This window comes from Tiliqua scincoides, chromosome 1, assembly GCF_035046505.1.
Source record: "Tiliqua scincoides isolate rTilSci1 chromosome 1, rTilSci1.hap2, whole genome shotgun sequence".
NCBI lineage: Eukaryota > Metazoa > Chordata > Lepidosauria > Squamata > Scincidae > Tiliqua > Tiliqua scincoides.
The window spans coordinates 52,340,112-52,357,950 of NC_089821.1; the positions used below are offsets into that span (position 1 = coordinate 52,340,112).

Genomic DNA, 17,839 nt, shown 5'->3' on the forward strand with positions numbered 1-17,839 from the left:
GAAACTTTTTTTTTTAAATTAGATTTCAACAATTGTGATATTTTTGCTATTTTTAGGGAGTAATCAATAAACAGTCGCACGAGACCAAAAAACATGGAGAGAGTGTGGGCCACTTTGGAAAGACTGCCAATGAGGATGGACCATCAATGTATGTATGTAATCAATAAACCTGTTATGTTTTGCTGATGCAACTCTTTCCTGAATGCCAGCATGCCTAAGGAAACACAGCAGCTCTGCACCACCACAGTAAGCCAAGCCCCAAAGAGTCTCAAACACTGAAGCCACCCCGAGAAGCTATTTGATATTTGTTGAGATCATTTCAACCGGTAGACATAGCAGTTACCATAGCTCTTGGCTATGAATCTTCTTGGTCCTCCTATGACCAGACAGAGATCACTGGCAATTACTGCATAACCACTGGAATACTCAATGCGAGGAAGTAATCACTGTGCAGGACATGTGGGATAACCATTACCACCCTGTGGTTTGTGCATCAAATCTATATTTTGACTTTCAACATAAAGAGCACCCTATTCTATCTTTTATGGACTCTACGTCCTCTAGACTCTATGTCTATGGTCTTCTCCAATTCTTCAGGCTTTTAAACTTTTTCCTCTCCTTGAGGCTCATAGCAGGTCACAGTAGATTATGTGTACATACTTAAACTCACATACAATGGAGAAAATTCAATTGAATTCACTGTGACTTACTTCCAACTAAACACACTTAACACTAGACTGCATTGTTACAAACTGATGTGCACTTGGGAGCAAGTCCCACTGAACTAAGGGCTTACTTCATACACAAGATCAGGCTGTTTAAGGTTGCAGTCCTGAAAGTAAGGCCCATTGAACATAATGGAACCCACACTGAAGTAAACATATGTAGGATTGTTATATAGGATTCTGGTAACATTCCCCTCACAGGCTACTGGGGAAAATAATTTCAGAATTTGTGTCCTCACCATTCAGAATATGATGCATATAAGGCAGTGGTTCTCAAACTGTGGGTCGGGACCCACTTGGGTCATGAGAAGCTGGCGGCAGCCATTTTGGAAGATGGCAAAAGACCTAGGCAGCACCATTTTGGAAGTTGGCAAAGCCTGGGCTTCACCATTTTAAGCTTCCTGGCTTAAACATCTTCCGACTCTGACATCACAGTAATGTCACTTCCTGTTTGATTATGTAATTTCTGACTATGACATCACTTCCAGGTTGCTGACATCACTTCTGGTGGGCCCCAGACAGATTGTCATTCTCAGAAGTGGGTCCCTGGCTAAAAAGGGTGAGAACCACTGATATAAGGCATTATCAAGAGCAATTAAGACATAGGAGTGGAGGTTAGTAAGTGAGGAGCAACACAGTTGGAGGAGGGGGTTGTAGTTCAACCAACTTAGGCAAAGAACGCACAATACTTAATTTCTAGAAAATGGGTTTTGCTCTGCCTAGGAATGCCATTCTCTGTTCTCAAAATGCTTCCCTCTAATGTCCAATGTGCAAAGACTCTGTGTTTACTCTGTGCGTGGGAAATGCACACTGCCCTTGTTCAGAGGCACTTTCATCTGTTCTTACTTAATATGTTTCAGAATTAATCCCTAATGCTGAAAACAGATGTCAGGGATGAACTCTGTGAACCCTGACACAAATCAAGTCCTGAGAACACCTAGAAAACTAGACTGACTAATAGGAGCGTCTAAACAAGTCTTCATCTGCTCTGGAAAGCACATCTCCATAACTATATTACCAAAATGATTGTGTTCGTCTTTAAGACATAATGAAGTATCACAATCTTTCAATGAGAAATGCTCCTTGGCAGATTTTTTTTTTTTGCAGTGGAACTGAGGATTTTTTCATGCAAGAAATATCAGTCACTTTTTAAATGTGAAATTATGGCTCTAAAACTCAAAGCTTATTTATAACAATATTATTAGAAAGAGTGACCTTATTATCACCTTTACACAATAATCATCTGCTTCTGTGATGTTAACAGGTCTTCTTATAGGAGAGTTGTAATTGTTCCAGTCCTCTCTGGTAGGCCTCTTACGGTTAACAACTTTGAGGGGCTGTGCAGGACCAGGAAGACAGAAATACATGGTGAGCGATGACAAGAGTGGAAAAGAATTGTAATCAGCATGCAGCCAATGAGATGATTCTCTGGTGGAAATCACCTATCTGTGCTGCAAGGACATCAAGGTAGAAGGTGGAAGCTCATCCTTACCAGAAATGGCTGGGAAGAAGTGGTAGAGGAAGAGGGCATCCCTGTCAGTTCTGCGCAAGTGTGTGGTTGCTGACTCCGTAGTAGCCCCTGCTGACATTAGCAGCCTGCACACACAACAGGGGCTGCTAGATAGTCAGCAATCAGGTGTTTGCACAGGACTGACTGAGATGCCCTTGTAAAGGGATCCTTGTAAGGATGATCTTTCTTCTCCCCACTCAACTGTCCTGCAGTTGTACCTAGTGAACCACCTCACTAACCACTACTGGTCTTCAGCCCAAACAATCATGGTCTACTGTATTTGGGGTCTAGTCCTCAGAAACTGACATTGGAATCCATACGTTTTGCCACTGTAAATATTAATTGCAAGGAAACTGATGAAGTTATTGGAGTGATTCACAAGGATTAAACAATAAGAGGTAGACACATCACCCATTTGGCATACAATCCAGTATTAACACTTACAACAGCTTGGTATTTGCTGTGGTTATCTTTGCTTCTTGGCTCTGAACATTTGTCTTGCTCCTCACCAATTTCTTCACTTGAGAGAAATTCACTTAACTTCTGAACGCTGTGGTAAAGAAAAACAGCAGCAGACTAAAGAAATTGCCCACAGTGCAGTTTCAACAGCAATGCTCATTGTAGAAATCCCACACCAAAGTCTTTGATGTTCAGCTCTCAGAGGGCTTATAAAGTTACAACACGCTTCCACGTATTAAGAAGATAGTTCCATGCCACTTTCTTGAAATAAAATTCTGCCTTCCACACTCAGATTCATGGAGAGAGAATGTAACTTGAGAACTAAAAACCGAAGTCATAGGCTGTTCTGATTATTTAGAACTATTTCATGTAGTTTGTGTGGGAGCAGAATGTAATTTTAAATAAAACAAAAGATATGAGCTTTCATCACTTCTCCATCCGTTCCCCTCTCTCCCCTTCCTCCTGTTTCACATATAATAAAAACAGCTATGTTCATTCAACATAAAGTAACATTTTAAAACTGTGTGATAATATATGTTTTATGACATGTAATATAACTCATTTATATCCTATTATTTCTCAGAATGTTCTAACTGTTGGCATCAGTTGAATTGTGTATGCTCATCATCCTAACCAAGTGTTTGCCCATAGTACATTTAAGTTATACATGTGTGTGGGGATGGGATGGCCCAGATTAACAGCACAATCCTAACAATATTTCCTACCCCACCCCCAGAGGCGTAGCTAGGTCATTTGACACCCAGGGCCCATAAATTTTTGTCACCCCATATGACTTACTTACTTAATAATTAATTAATTATTAATTATATTGCTTAATTAATTAATTCACTTTTTATACCACCCTTCCTCTATGCAGCTCAGGGTGGTGTACATGGTTCCTCCCCTTATTTTGTCCTCACAACAACCCTGTGAGGTAGGTGAGACAAAGATAGTAATAGTCATGACATGAAATGAATAATAATAATGGCCAGAAAAAAAATGCAGTGAATATCTTCTCACAAGCATTGGATGAAATTCTGCATCAAATGGTATATAGCATGATGGTATTATTCCTAAAAGCCACGATTTCCAGAATTTTGGTCACTAGGGTGTCAACCCCCCCCCCCCCCCCGGGATGTCTCATTGGCCTGTTTTGAGTTAAGGCAGTGGTTCTCAAACTTTTAACACTGGGACCCACTTTTTAAAATGACAATCTGTCCAGGACCCACCGGAAGTGATGTCATGGCTGGAAGTGACATCATCAAGCAAAATAAAATAATTATAATTATTAAATTAAAGAAAAACAGATAAACAAGGGGAAGCCAACCCTAGAACATAAGAACAGCCCCACTAGATCAGGCCATAGGCCCATCTAGTCCAGCTTCCTGTATCTCACAGCGGCCCACCAAATGCCCCAGGGAGCACACCAGATAACAAGAGACCTCATCCTGGTGCCCTCCCTTGCATCTGGCATTCTGACATAGCCCATTTCTAAAATCAGGAGGTTGCACATGCACATCATGGCTTGTTACCCGTAATGGATTTTTCCTCCAGAAACTTGTCCAATCCCCTTTTAAGCCCTGTTTCACCAAGTGAATTTTCTCTGTACCCTGCCTGCAATTACACCCCCCCCCCAACACACAGATAAAGCGGTGAGATTTTTTCAGCCCTCCGCAGTGCCCATCTTATCAGCTCAAGCCTCTATTTTATTCTTTGGAGGGCGGGGGGGTTCTGCCTGCAATAACACCCTCCCTCACAAATAAAGCAGTGAGATTTTCAGCCCTCCCCAATGCCCACCTTATCAGCTCAAGCCTTGGGTTTATTCTTTGGGGGGGTTGCTACCTGCAATAACACCCCCCCCACATATAAATCAGTGAGATTTTCAGCCCTTCCCAGTGCCCACCTTACCAGCTCAAGCCTTGGGTTTATTCTTTTGGGGGGGGGAGTTTGCTACCTGCAGTACCCCCCCCACAAATAAATCAGTGAGATTTTCAGCCCTTCCCAGTGCCCACCTTACCAGCTCAAGCCTTGGGTTTATTCTTGGGGGGGGGGGGTTTGCTGCCTGCAATAACACCCCCCCACAAATAGTGAGATTTTCAGCCTTCCCAAGTGCCCACCTTACCAGCTCAAGCCTCTGGTTTATTCTTTTTGGGGGGGGATGCCTTCTTGAGCATTTGTTGAGCTCCACTGTCATCAAATGGGGACCATGCAGCTAGCCTTGCATTCCTCTTTGCCTGACTTGACCAGGAGCCAAGGCACATTTGCTTACTTGTGAGTAAACTCAACCTTGTGACTTACTTTCGCTTTCTATAGGGCTCAATACATTTGTCTGCTTGGAGGGAGGGACTTCCTTCTTGGGTGTTTTTTGGGGGCTGCTTACATTGGATAGGAACCATTCTGGTGTCATTGGATTCCTCTCAGCCTTCCCTTTCCGACGAACTAGGCAAGTTCGCCTACTCACGAGTAAACGCGTGATATGGCTCAGTTTCATTTTCAATAGGGTTCAATGCATTTTTTGTTTTCCAGTTTTTTGCCAATAACTTTTGATGGAAAGGAGATATTTCTATCTGGTTTTTTGCATTGCATTCCACTGGAAATTCCACATCCAATGGTATATAGCATGGTGGGGTTACGCCTAACCTTCACAATGTTAGCAATGTTGGGGCATTTGTGGTGTTACACCCCCCCCCAAGGATGGTACCCGGGGCAGACCGTCCCCGCCCCCTGCTAGCTATGCCACTGACCACCCCCAGTGCAGCTGCACTACCAGAGTGCACACTGCATCTTGTGGGGTGGCAGTCACAGAGGTGTCCTCTAGGTAAGCCTCCATTATCCCAGTGAGTCAGCTTGGTTCTTATTTTGCTGGTGCAGGTCCAAGGTGAGTAAGGGAAAGGGAACACAGAAAATTAGTATGAGGATATCTGTGCAAGTTGCTACTATCTAAATATGACCCAATTCGCCCACCATTCTGCCCTTCCCCTCGTAGACTCTTCCTGTGACAAAAAAAACACAGCGATTATAGCCCAATCCTATGGGCCATTTACACTGCTGGAACAAGTGTTATGACTTGCAAGCATGGTCTTGCAAGCATGGTGTTATGGCCAGCAAGTATGGTCTGGCCAGTGCTGCAAGCTATAAGCAGCCAGGTCCGCACAATGACCGACAGCAGAAGGCAAGCTACTGAAGGGATCGTGCAGGGATTGAGAGGGAGGTGGGGAAGAGACGGAACAGGGTTGGTGGTGGGGAGGCAACAGGGGAGGGTAGGAGGATTGATAGGGTCTATAAAAGGGGCAGATTTGGGGGCAGTGGTGCCTGCTGAATTGTAACCCCCTTCCAGGACAGATCTGCATTCACCTGTCAACATAGACTTGCACCAGCAATATTGCAAGCACAGGTTTGAGTTAACCCATGGCAGCAGGGGCTTATCCTGAAGCCAAATGTTCCCTTCACCTAGGAGGCTTTAGCATGCCAAAACTCTCCCACAGGCTACAGCAGCTGCTATAGTGGCACTGCTGCATCTTGGCACTGAGAGATAAAATAGGATTGGGGCGTGATTACTGCAAATATGAACTACATATTGAAGCCCTTTAAATTCGAAGCCATACACATCTGCAAATCTTCTAAGATAACTTACCTTACAAGAGCTTTGACTGTGGATCTAACCACACTGGAGAGCAGGAAGAGGGGTGTGATAAGGATGTGGAAGAGGGAGAGTGAAGCAAAGGCCACCGAAGGAGAAAAGTCTGCTTCTTCAAACAAGTGGGCATGAACCACAAAAGTCTTGTTTTTAAAAAAAAGCAAAATAAGTTATTTCAGATGGCCCCCATTATTAAACATGCAAAAGCAGTGAAAATATTTAACTGTACTTAAACAGCTGGAATGATCAGCAAGAGACATTATGCAATTAAGCACTGCAAATCTCCTTCAGGCAGCCTTTAGATATATTAAATACAATTATATAAGGGTTTTTCACATTTCAAAAACAGATAAATATGAAAACACATTGAAAAGATAGCCCTAAGGCCCTTCAGAAAGCTAAGAGTAATATAGTCACTCCATCAAATATGATGTACATCAAAAGGCTCTAATCTATGAAATGCTTCTAGATAGGTTTCCTTGCTGAATCAGGTTCTGCATGCACAAAAGAGTACAATGTGGGATTATTTATCTAAAAGAAAGTGCTAGTGGGAGTGGACTGAATCCCAACCCTTAGGCTCCCTAGCAGAATGGAATTATCAGTCACAGACAAGGTATGTAACAAAAAGCAAGACTTCTTGTGTGGAGATTACTTTCTAGAGATTTTGAAATAACATGGAAACTGATCTGCCTTTGCTCAGCCATCGCTCTGTCAGTTTACATAACAAGAGCATGAGATAGTCTAGCCATAAATACACAAATAGACTCAGGAAGTGACTTGGCCCATGTTCTTGCATAGGATGTTGTTGAAACAACGGTGTCATGTGATACAAATTGTATAACTGCAGCTATGCCCATATTTAAGATTCATGTAGCACTACATATAATGATACTGGACCAATTAAAACAAAAGTCTATTGGCTTAATAAGTAGTATAAGCTGCAGATCCATTAAAAAAACTTTCAAATCCAAAAAAGTTGTCCAACCTTACAAACTACTTGTGTTTGCAACTTAATTCTCTATACTATCCATTACTCTGTTGGAATGATATTAAACATTAGTAAGGGACGTAGTACATAAAGTCATGGTGCACACTTTAATTTTATCATTACAATATAATTTAAAATTAGCAAAAGTGAGAACATCTAATTGCTACTGACAAAGGGCTTCAAAGTACTTGTCTTTGTATCTGCACCCTTTTCACTAAATGCTTAAGGAACGGATTATATTTTCTCTATAAAAAACTTCATACTCACGATAAGAACAGCTGCAATAGGTATTGCTGCATTCATGAAAACTATAAAGAAACAAATAGTTTTTCTTATTAGTCTTTGGGCTCAAAAGGTTCTATCATGTTGCATGCACCTATCTAACTCCCTGCATCGTCATGCAGCAGTGCCAGTACAGCTTCCTGCAGGGGAGTTTTGGCTCCTAGAGGTCTTCTTGGGGTAAGGGAACATTTGTCCCCTTGCTTCAGGGTAAGTCCTAGCAGACACTATGGGTCAACTCAGACCTGTGTCAACTCACAGCCCAATCCTGAGCTGCCCGGGGAGCCCCTGCTCAGTGGCAACACGAGGGCTGCCGCCGAATCTAGCACCTCCTGCGCTACTGTGGGAGACACCTCGAGAGTAGGGTAAGGGAGGCAGCCCTGCAATGGGGCTACTCACTTTAGCAGCACCCAAAGGGCGCTGCTAAAGTAAAGGCGCTCCTGTAAAGTACGCAGCCTCCATGAGCGCCGAGGATCCTGCGGAGCGGAGCTCTGAGGTTCCTCCTCCTGTCTGCCCCCAGGCACGCCTCTGGCACACCCCCCTCCCCGCATCACGCCGGCCTCCCCGCCCCCTCCCCGCATCATGGTGGACTCCCCCCTCCCCAGAACGCCCCTGTCCCCGCCCCGTTTGCCATTCCGCAGCCCATCAGTGGCAGGCACCACCGAGCTGCGGAATGCGGGCTCCCGCCGGGCAGTGACTCAGCGCTGGCCAGAGCTGAGCCACCTCCAGTGGGAGCCTGGCAGTAAGCCCCGTAAACATGCCTTATGGCACATTTGCAACAGTGGTCCACACCACAGAGGCGCGGTGCAGACCATAGGATTGGGGCCTCAGTCACTGGTACAAGTCTGGATTTTGACCTGGGAAGGCTAATCAGGCCTGGGAAGGGGGTCAGGATTCAGCATGTGCCACCGCTGATTGTGCCCCCCTCCTGGGCCTGATCCACCCTCCTACTCACCCATCACTGCCTTGTTCTGCCCAACCCTGCCCTCTCCCAGCCTTCCATGTCCCATCCCACCATCTTTGTGGACTTATCTGCTCCAGTGGGTCTCCATCAATCCACCGGCACATGCAGGAAGGCTCTGGCCTTCCCATCAGCACTCTGGCAGTGCATACTACCAGAACACACTTTATGGCTGCTTTTCAGCAGCTGGCACCAGCAGAGCATGTGTTCTGCCAGCATGGCAGCCTATTAGGATTGGGTTGAGAAACAATTCTTTGCATTTCATTTCTTTCCCTGGCAGCATCTATCTAGGTTATTTCCTGTTTTCTCAGGTAATTATAGTTTTGATATTGCCCTTTTCAGTTAGGATATTCTAGCACTGCCACAGTGACAATAATAAAATAATAAGCAGCAGTTTTTTTAGAAACATTGACCTTCTGTGTAACTTGGGTGAATTGGTTTTTTTATCGTGTCCAGGCAATCGCTGTAGAATTTAGTTATTATCCACAGATGGCTGGGGACTGAAATGAATGACTTTTGCCTTGGGTTGACTTTCAAATTGGTCATTAATATATATTATACACTTTAACATGACTAATTATCCCTTCATAAGCATTACCAATAATTCCTGCTAATTTGATCAAGCAGTAACTATGTTAAGCTGCTCAATTTATCTCAATAGTAGAACGGCTTTCTTGCATTTGTCTGACTTCTTGGCTCCTTCTGTAATCTTATTGTAGCAGCTAAATATAACAGGAAATATTTCAAAATCTAGTACTGTAATGCATATAAGATTCCTCAGCTTAAATAAACAGATGTAAATAGGAAACTGAGGGCCTGATCCTATTCAATGTGTTCTGGCCCACTGCCGGCACGCACTGTGGCAAACGTGCCATAAAGCACACTTGTGGCAGTCAGCAATGTTCCAGCACTGGAGCAGGTTTGACGTGAGCTGGTTGGAGGCCAGCTGAGTACTGCCTGGTGCTCTGTGTGAAGCAGCAGAGAGGTGAGTGGGGGCGTGGGGAGAGGCGTTATTGGGCAGGAGGAAAACAGGGGAAGACATGTCGGGGGAGGGAGCTGGGTGGAACTAGCAGCGCTGAGCTCCATCAGATTCCAAAGCCCCGTGTAAGGCCTCCTGGCCCGACACGAGGCTTCTTTACTGTGCCAGCTATTTAGTCTGTGCAGAGTAAAGTAGCCCCATTGCGGGGCTGCTTCCCTTACCCCGAGGAGGCGTCAGGAGCTCTCTGCAGCTGCACGAACATAGGATGCAGTGGCAGACATTTCGGTGCTACTGCAGCCTTGGGTGCTGGGCAGTTCAGGATTGGACTGTGAGATGTGTCAAACCGTTGACGTTATGGTTATTCTTTAGGAACCCAGCAGGAAATATCAGAAGATTCTTCCCTGGTAAATTTTAATATTTACTGGTAAATAACAAAAACAAGGGAGACACTGAGTTATAAATTTGATTTTTTAAGTTTATTTATTTGCTAGAAAAGATTGCCACATATATTGGTCACATATATTGGAGAGTGATGATGATGAAATTGGATTCTTTGTTGAAGACATTTGCAAGTTCTTAGAACTTATATGTACCTATTTGTTTCATGAGACCTGTTTTTGACAGATACAAAATTGTCATTAAAACACACAAAGCTGCCTTATACTGAGTCAGTTCATCTAGATCAGTGGATCCCAAACTGGTGGGTTGTGACAAATTGGGCAGTGGGCGTGATCGGTGGAGGCCTCCTCTGCCTTATCCTAACCTCTTTCTCAGGCCAAGCAGCCTTACATCAGGCTGCTTGGACACTGCATACATTCATTACCTTCTTGCAGTCAAGTCTAATTGATACATTAGATGACATGGTTTCACTAGCATCCTGAGCCAATCAATACCAGCTCCTTCCTGGTACTGGAAGGACATAGGAAGGATATAAAGAAAGACAATTATAGGACTATAATTTCTGGGCTGCTTCAGTAAATAACCATGACAAATTTCTGTGATGAATGTGATGTTTTAGAACTAGAGTTCAGTGAAATCATACAGCAATTCATTTGTTTTGTTCTACAGAAACAAGGGAAATTACATTTTAAGATTCAATAAAAATCTTTATTACAGTTTGCAAGCATATCTTTTTGAATGTGTGACAGCACATATTAGGTTTGTGCTGATTATCCCAAAAAGGATAATTATTGTGACAGCCAAATCTGTCATGGGTCAGCTGAGGATAATAAACACAGTGAAAAGCCTTGATAATGTTTTCAACATTTTAACATTGACTGTACTTGGGAGGTTAATGGTCACTTTTTAGCACTAGAAAAACTACTTTTGTTTTCCTTACTGTAAGATCTAATTTATTACACCAAATAATCATCCTGAGACATTTTGAGATTATGCTACACTGACTAATGACATAAAGAAGGAACTTTGCAAAAAAACTTGCGACTAAATATTGCTAACATATCATAGCTACACAAACACCCAAGTCTTTTCATTGATTGGTTGCCTGAGAACAAAAAACAGAATTTTGTTTGAACTGAAATATTCCTAACTAATATTGCAGTGCCAATGCAGCTGCGATGAAGCTCCGAAGAACGGGAACAAATGTTTCTGGTCCATATCCCTTAAGAGCATACAAGCTCAACCATGCATTGCAGCAGAAGGGGCTTTTCTCTTTAGTTCCACCAAAAAATGCTCTTCTCCAAAGTGGTTATTTAATCCCTGAAGTACCATTTTAGCAAATGGTAATTATTTTATTGCTCTGCTAGGGGAAGGAATTTTTGGCAGGAAAATGGCAGAGAGGTAAAGGGTTAAACATCCTCTGTCTTTGTGCAGCAGTCCTATCTTAATGGTGGATGACTATATACTGATGCATTTAATACAATGATGTATTTCATAAGGGCCTGATTTCTTCTGAGGCTTCCTCAGATCAGTTCTTAACCAGGTAGTACCCAACTGTTTGTGAGAAATTTAGAATGATTTTGCTTTTCAAAAGCAAACGCTGGCAGGGCTGGTACAAGAAAACTATTGCTCTCGAAGTTTTTGCAATTATCAAGTCATTTAAATCTTATGTTTTGTGAATTTCTTAATTATGAGCACTATACATAATACTAATTGGTATCCACATTGTTCAATGGAGAATGAATCAATTGCTAAAAGTCAGAGCTTGCCAGTGAATACATGCTTCTCAGAGAAGGTTGCTATATTTCATGGATTTTGACAGATGATTTTGTCATTTTCAAGAGATGAATGCCAAGCCCCCAAATTTCCATAAATGTGTTTACAGCATAATATAAGGAATACGGGGGGGGGGGGATATCCGCATATCCCATATCTGCGGATTCAGTTATCCATGGATAAGGTCCAACCCCCACATGCCCCCTCTAGAAGTGAGGAGAGCTCTGCTCCCCTCGCCTCTGGAGGGGCTTCTGAGCTCAGAAGAGGCAGAAGACATCCGTCCCAGCCTCTGCTGAGTTCAAACCAAGCTCTGCTATAGAAATAATTCAACTTCCAGTTTCATGGAGAAACCAGAAGTGACTTTTTAATGCCTTACAAGGCATTGGGAGGCCCAGTGAAGTGATTATAAAGGCATTAAAGTGCTTATAAGGCATTAAAAACATCAATTCCAGTTTGATGAGAGGAGTAGTAATAACAGGGTGTTTTGAGAGAGCAACTATGGTGTGTCAGGGGTGAATCCAGTGGCACTCATGCACGTGGGATCCTATCCTCCATTTTTCAGTCCACCCTACTCCCTGGCTCTCCTTGGACTTAGGCCATTTATAGCTGTATAATAGCATAAGCCTGAAGAGATGCATAGGCCATCAGCAGTCCTATGCAAAGGTAAGGGAAAATATTTTTGAGAGGTGTCCTGATTCCCCATGCTACAGCTTGGTGGGTATAGAATCAGGCTGTTACATGTGTGTAGAATCAGTCTTACTGGATTTTGCTGAACCCTTACTTATGAAATACTATTCATTTTCCATCATCCAAGGTAAAGGGATCTACTGCAAGGTGCAGGTTGTAGTCTTCAAGAACATGGTGCTGCTTTAAATGTAAGCATGAAGATTATTACGGTTCATAGTAAGTTGGTCATTTTGTTTGCTGCCATGCAGAAAACTGCTTTTCCATTCTGCATAAAGAATTTACACATGTGTCAACTACACAGATGTTATTATACAAAGAAATACACCAGCAAATAAAGTTCAGAGCTGCCATGAAATCAAAATAGAAATAGTCACAACATTGGGTTGTGGGGGGGGGGGGGCCTGAAAACTATCCATTTAATTGGAAGTTTCAGAATCAAGTTAAACATTATCAACCGCTTATGCTTTGGGCCAATTTATGTGATTGTGAATTGTTAGTCTCATGTGCATTGGTTCAAATGCATGTGTTGTTTGAATGGCAGCATAGCAGCACATGCTGGCATACAAACACTCTGTAGATTTGGATTGATAGAGGTAGTAGAGGCATTTAAACACTACACCAGGGAAGGAATTTTTAGCCAGCAACCACAGGCATTTAAATTGGCCCTCAGAGATTTGCCAGGAAGTACAAGTCAATGTCTTTTTAATTCTATTAAATTCTTGGCTCCAATTAGAATTAAACCAGTTCTTGGTTTTCAAATTATGCCTCCAAGAAGCTGAGGTCTTTCAGGCTTGGTTTTACTGGCAGATGTGAAGTACAAATGCAAAGCCGTTATAAATAATTTATCATAAATGAAACATATCCAATGTCCACTATTCTTTTCTACCTTTTTCTAGGGAAAATAATGAGGGTTTTATAAAAATCCCAATATTGTGGCAGATTTTGAGAATAATATGTTTTTCTCTAATGATAGTTGCCATTTAAAGCACGGCACTAACTAAATTTAATGCTGTTTGCTCACGGCCAGAGTGTTCATGATTAAAAAATACAGAGATCAATTATTTTATACTTGCAAATGAAAACCTAATGCAATATGCATACATACTTTGTAAACTTAAAATAATGATCAGGTTCCTGGTCATGCAGAGGGACATATGCATGTCCAGTTGTACATAGGTAGACTCTGTTTCAACTATAAAATAATAGTGCATCTGCCAGGATGAATGGTCCGCTACTGCAATCCCACTTCCTTTATCCACATTGGCTAACACTGAATTGATTGTCTGAAAAGGGCTTTCATCTCTAAAGCCATCTCACAGGAAAGCAAAAGGTGGCCTGAAGAGCTAACCCTGGTGGGCTCTCCTTGAGGACTTGCAATCTCATATAGAATTATAATGAGACCCAAACTGATCAGTGGTACAAAGGGAACCAAATAACTTACTTGATATGGAGGTATAGAGAGCAAAAGACTTGAGACTAGTCATTTCTTTTTGCCGAGTTTCTTCAACACTGCTGTGAAAGATGTGTTCCCAGGCATAAAGTTTAAGGAGTTTTATGCCTCGAAGCATTTCATTGGTTTTCTTCAGCCTTTCATTGGAATATTCCTGCATCATTAACAGAAACATTAATTTAAGGAGGACTATTGTGGGGTTTGTAACATATGGTGTTATTTAGGCATACAGAGTAATGCAAATAGATATACCCATGCTTCAGGATGCTATACGTTGCATTGAATGTAGATTTATTTTTCACAAAAATTTGTTTTATTTAAAAGACTTTTAATCCTGCCTTTCAGTAGAAGCTTCTAAAGGCCCAATCATCTCCTTCAGATATACTGGTGCATTGCCATGTATGCCAGTACAATGACAGACCCACTGGAGTAGAAATCCCCCTGCTTATGGCTACACCATGGACATCAGCACAACATTGGAAAGATGTCACCTTAGATGAAGCTTGAATACTGGCACAGCTCCATCAGAGGCCAAAATGGGAAGGAGACGGAGGAGATGGGATTGTGATGCGGAAGGGACATGGGAGGAATGAGGAAGAGTCAATGCATACTAGATTCTAACCCTCCTTCAGAAAATGGATGTGTCTCCATGTCAGAAAAATGCTATTTCAACAACCGAGCTGGCGTACATATGAGCAACCTCTTGGGGAGCAACGGAGAAAGGTAAAACAATAGAAAAGTGCAACTCCTGTCACCCTCCCCCTTTGCCCCACCCAATCATCCACGATGGAGCATAGGGTACAGTCTACATTTGGTAGCCAATCATACTAACCTAAGTATATAAGTCTCTACCAAGGAGACTGTCTGCTCAGATTTCTGCTCAGATTGTCTCCCAAATAAGAACTTTGCTGAAGGGAAGCACGGTGAAAGGGCACTAGGAACACAAACAACCCGTTGATGCTAGAAACATGTTTGGCCAGATATTTTTTTAAACACTTATCCTCTCAGAGTTCTTATTGTAGGTAGTTTACCCTGCCTCCATTACAATCTCCTGCCACCCTCTCCTACACTCTGCACCAGCCTGCCCAGGCTGGTACAAATCCACCCTTTGGGCTGATACAGGGGTGGGATCAGGTGGGAGCAGTGGCATCACTAGGGGTTGCATCACCCAGTACGGGAGGCTAGCGTGTCACTCCCCAATGGACCTCCTCCCATGCAGTGGGTGTGGCAGTACCCCAAGCGGTGGGCATGGCAATGCATCATCACACGCCCCCAATGGTTTTTCGGCTGTACCACTTAATACGTACCTCTGTACGTGGTTTGTTTCTTGCATTCTGCATGGAATCAAGCATTGAATGATATATAACATGATGGTATTATTCCTAAAAACTGCAGTTTTAACAGTTTTGGCGTTAACCCCCATGCACATCATCCAGTGCAGCCCACATTCCCTGCACCCCTTAGTGACACCACTAGGCAGGAGGAGGCCTGTGCATGTCTGAATAATGCATCTTAAAATACTTAATACTTACTTAATACTTAATACTTACCAAAGTAAAAAATACTTACCAAAGTGCTTCTTTGAGCTTGTGAAAGTTTTGTAGCTACAAAGTACTGAACAGGTGCAAGAACTATGATCACTGCGGCTCCAATTAAGGCACTAAGTCCAAGTAGGTAGTAGAGTAGAAGGACTCCTACAATGATCTAGTATCACAGATAGAGGAGCAACATTACCTTTCCTAGCCAATGCAAATTATTAGGTTCTCCAGATTATATGATAAAACTTTAGCAAATAATTAGTCCAAAACCTGACTCGAACTGCACAAACAATCCTAAAATCTTTTGGAAATAGAATAACTTTAAAAAAAAAAGTGTTTTTAAAAATTCTCAGTAGCCATGAGAAATTTACAGAAAGCAAGAGTATGAAGCAAAAGAAGGGCAAAACACCGTTTCCATATGAAATGGAATTATAATTATATATAATTATGGACTCCATTATATCAGTTTACTGCTGGCAGTAAATGATGGCTATATGATAAATCTGAAATACTTCAAAAGTAAAAAAAGAACATTAGATCTTTGTTTTGCTACAAAGGAAACAGTAATTGAAAACTCAATTTCAACTTCTTTGGACAGGATATCTTGGGTGGGGGGGGGGAGGAAACTCTAGCTTTAACTCAGCAGGTGGTAGGGGGGTTCCAGTCTATACTGAGGAGTACAGTGAAGTCCTCTTCCACCTTGCAAAAAGTCTCATTTTGGTTGGGATCCAGGTGACTTTTGACAATCTCCTACCACTAAGAACATGGAGATGTAAGATAGCAGGCGGCTCAAATCAGGGAATCTGGCAGCAGGGCACAGATGTCTGTGAGCCCAATCCTATGTATGTCTATTCAGAAGTAAGTCCCTTTATAGTCAATCGGCCTTACTTCCAGGAAAGTACAGATAGGAATGTAGCCTCACTCCCTGAAGTACCAGGGTAACTTTCAGCAAGAGATAGCTATTGAGATGGGACTTTGCTGTGCTGCAGCGCCACCACTACATAATGGTCAGAGAAGATAAAGCAGCACAGCCACATCCGGGGAGCCAATGGGACTTGACTGATTCTGTATAAAAGTAGATTCAGGCTTAGTTCTCTGTAGACAAGACAATCTTCCAAACTTCCAAGAATCAGCTTTGATCTCCAGAAGAATAGTGAAAGCAATCCTGGAGATATTGAGAGCCCAAAGCTGTGGTCAGTGGCACGGAGCTGTGCCACTGACCACAGTCGCAAATGTGCCGTAAGGAACATTTGTGGGGCTCACCACCAGGCTCCCACTGGTGCTAGCCCAGCACCAGCCGGTGCTGGGGTAGCACGGGGTGTTTGCCCAGGTTCCGCGGTCTCAGACTGCCAGGCTGCGGAATGGCAGGGGGGGGCATGGATGGGGGTGTGGAGGATGCATTCTGGGGAGGGGGGAGGCTGGCAGGGGTGGAGAGAGGGCGGGGAGGAGGCGTGCTGGGGGATGGGCAGGAGGAGGATCCATGGAGCTGAGCTCCACAGGATCCAGGGCGCTTGTGGAGGGATGTACGCCCTACACGAGCGCCTTTTCCTTACTGCCGACTAAAAGTGAGTAGCCCTATTGGGGGGCTGCTTACCTTACTTGGGGGAAGAGGATCCTGCCATGGTAGCATGGGAGGTGCTGGATTTGGCAGTAGCCCTCCTCAGTGCTGCCGAGTCTGGGTGCCCCAGGCAGCTCAGGATTGGGCTGCAAGAGGGCACCCCTGACTTAATAACACTATGTCATATTGGGAAAAAATATCCAGGACTATCTTCAGTCCAAGTTGGTAGTCCTGTCCTAGTTCCTGAGTGCAGCAGTAGGTGGCGTACCTACTTCTGTTATCTTACTGTGCATCTCTTTCTCTTATACTAACTTTTGGAATCTGACCATCTGCTTGACTTGACTATGTGTCACTATGTGTGCTTTAGGTTCCTCTGATCTCATTCACTGCTCTGGAGTTTAACTTTGGTTTGACCTGAATATCATCTGGCTATGCTGATCTTCACCTGCCACTTTGGACTTTGACTTCAGTCTCACCTGGACTATGTACAGCCTCCAACTCTCTAATATGATCACTTGCAAGATACCTGCAGGGCCCCAAGATACCTCAACCTCCCAACTCATGCTGGTTAATTTACAGGCTCTTCAAATTTTACTCCTATAGACTTAAGCAAATTAATAATTCCAGTTCCCTTACCTGTACTGGCATAGCCCAAAGGTTAGGGCAAAGGAAGAAGAACCACATCAGTTGATTTGTGTCTATAGCAACCAGGTTACAAATCTGACCTGCAGTCATTTCCCCCATGGACATATTTGAAGTTGACAGCCGCATAATCTTATTGTAAATTTTTGTCTAGAATGAGCCGTGATAAATAAAATAAATATTTCATTTTTAAACTGTTCTGTGAACTTTTTTTTGTTGAAAAACAGCATATAACAATTTAAAAATATATT

At 43.0% G+C, this 17,839-nt stretch overlaps 1 protein-coding gene across 2 annotated transcripts in view; it reads right to left on the reverse strand.

Moving 5' to 3' along the window:
* Positions 1-17,839, reverse strand: part of ABCC8 (ATP binding cassette subfamily C member 8) — a 96,747-nt gene that overhangs the window by 53,214 nt on the left and 25,694 nt on the right. Inside the window, exons 8-14 of one of the 2 annotated variants that reach the window (XM_066609495.1) lie at positions 17,583-17,738; positions 15,420-15,554; positions 13,842-14,004; positions 7,587-7,627; positions 6,329-6,474; positions 2,680-2,785; positions 1,952-2,062 (exon numbers count right to left, since the gene is read on the reverse strand). In XM_066609495.1, the coding sequence (XP_066465592.1) occupies positions 1,952-2,062; positions 2,680-2,785; positions 6,329-6,474; positions 7,587-7,627; positions 13,842-14,004; positions 15,420-15,554; positions 17,583-17,738 (858 nt within the window). The remainder of the gene's footprint in view (positions 1-1,951; positions 2,063-2,679; positions 2,786-6,328; positions 6,475-7,586; positions 7,628-13,841; positions 14,005-15,419; positions 15,555-17,582; positions 17,739-17,839) is intronic. The other variant, XM_066609496.1, reaches the window with a different exon arrangement.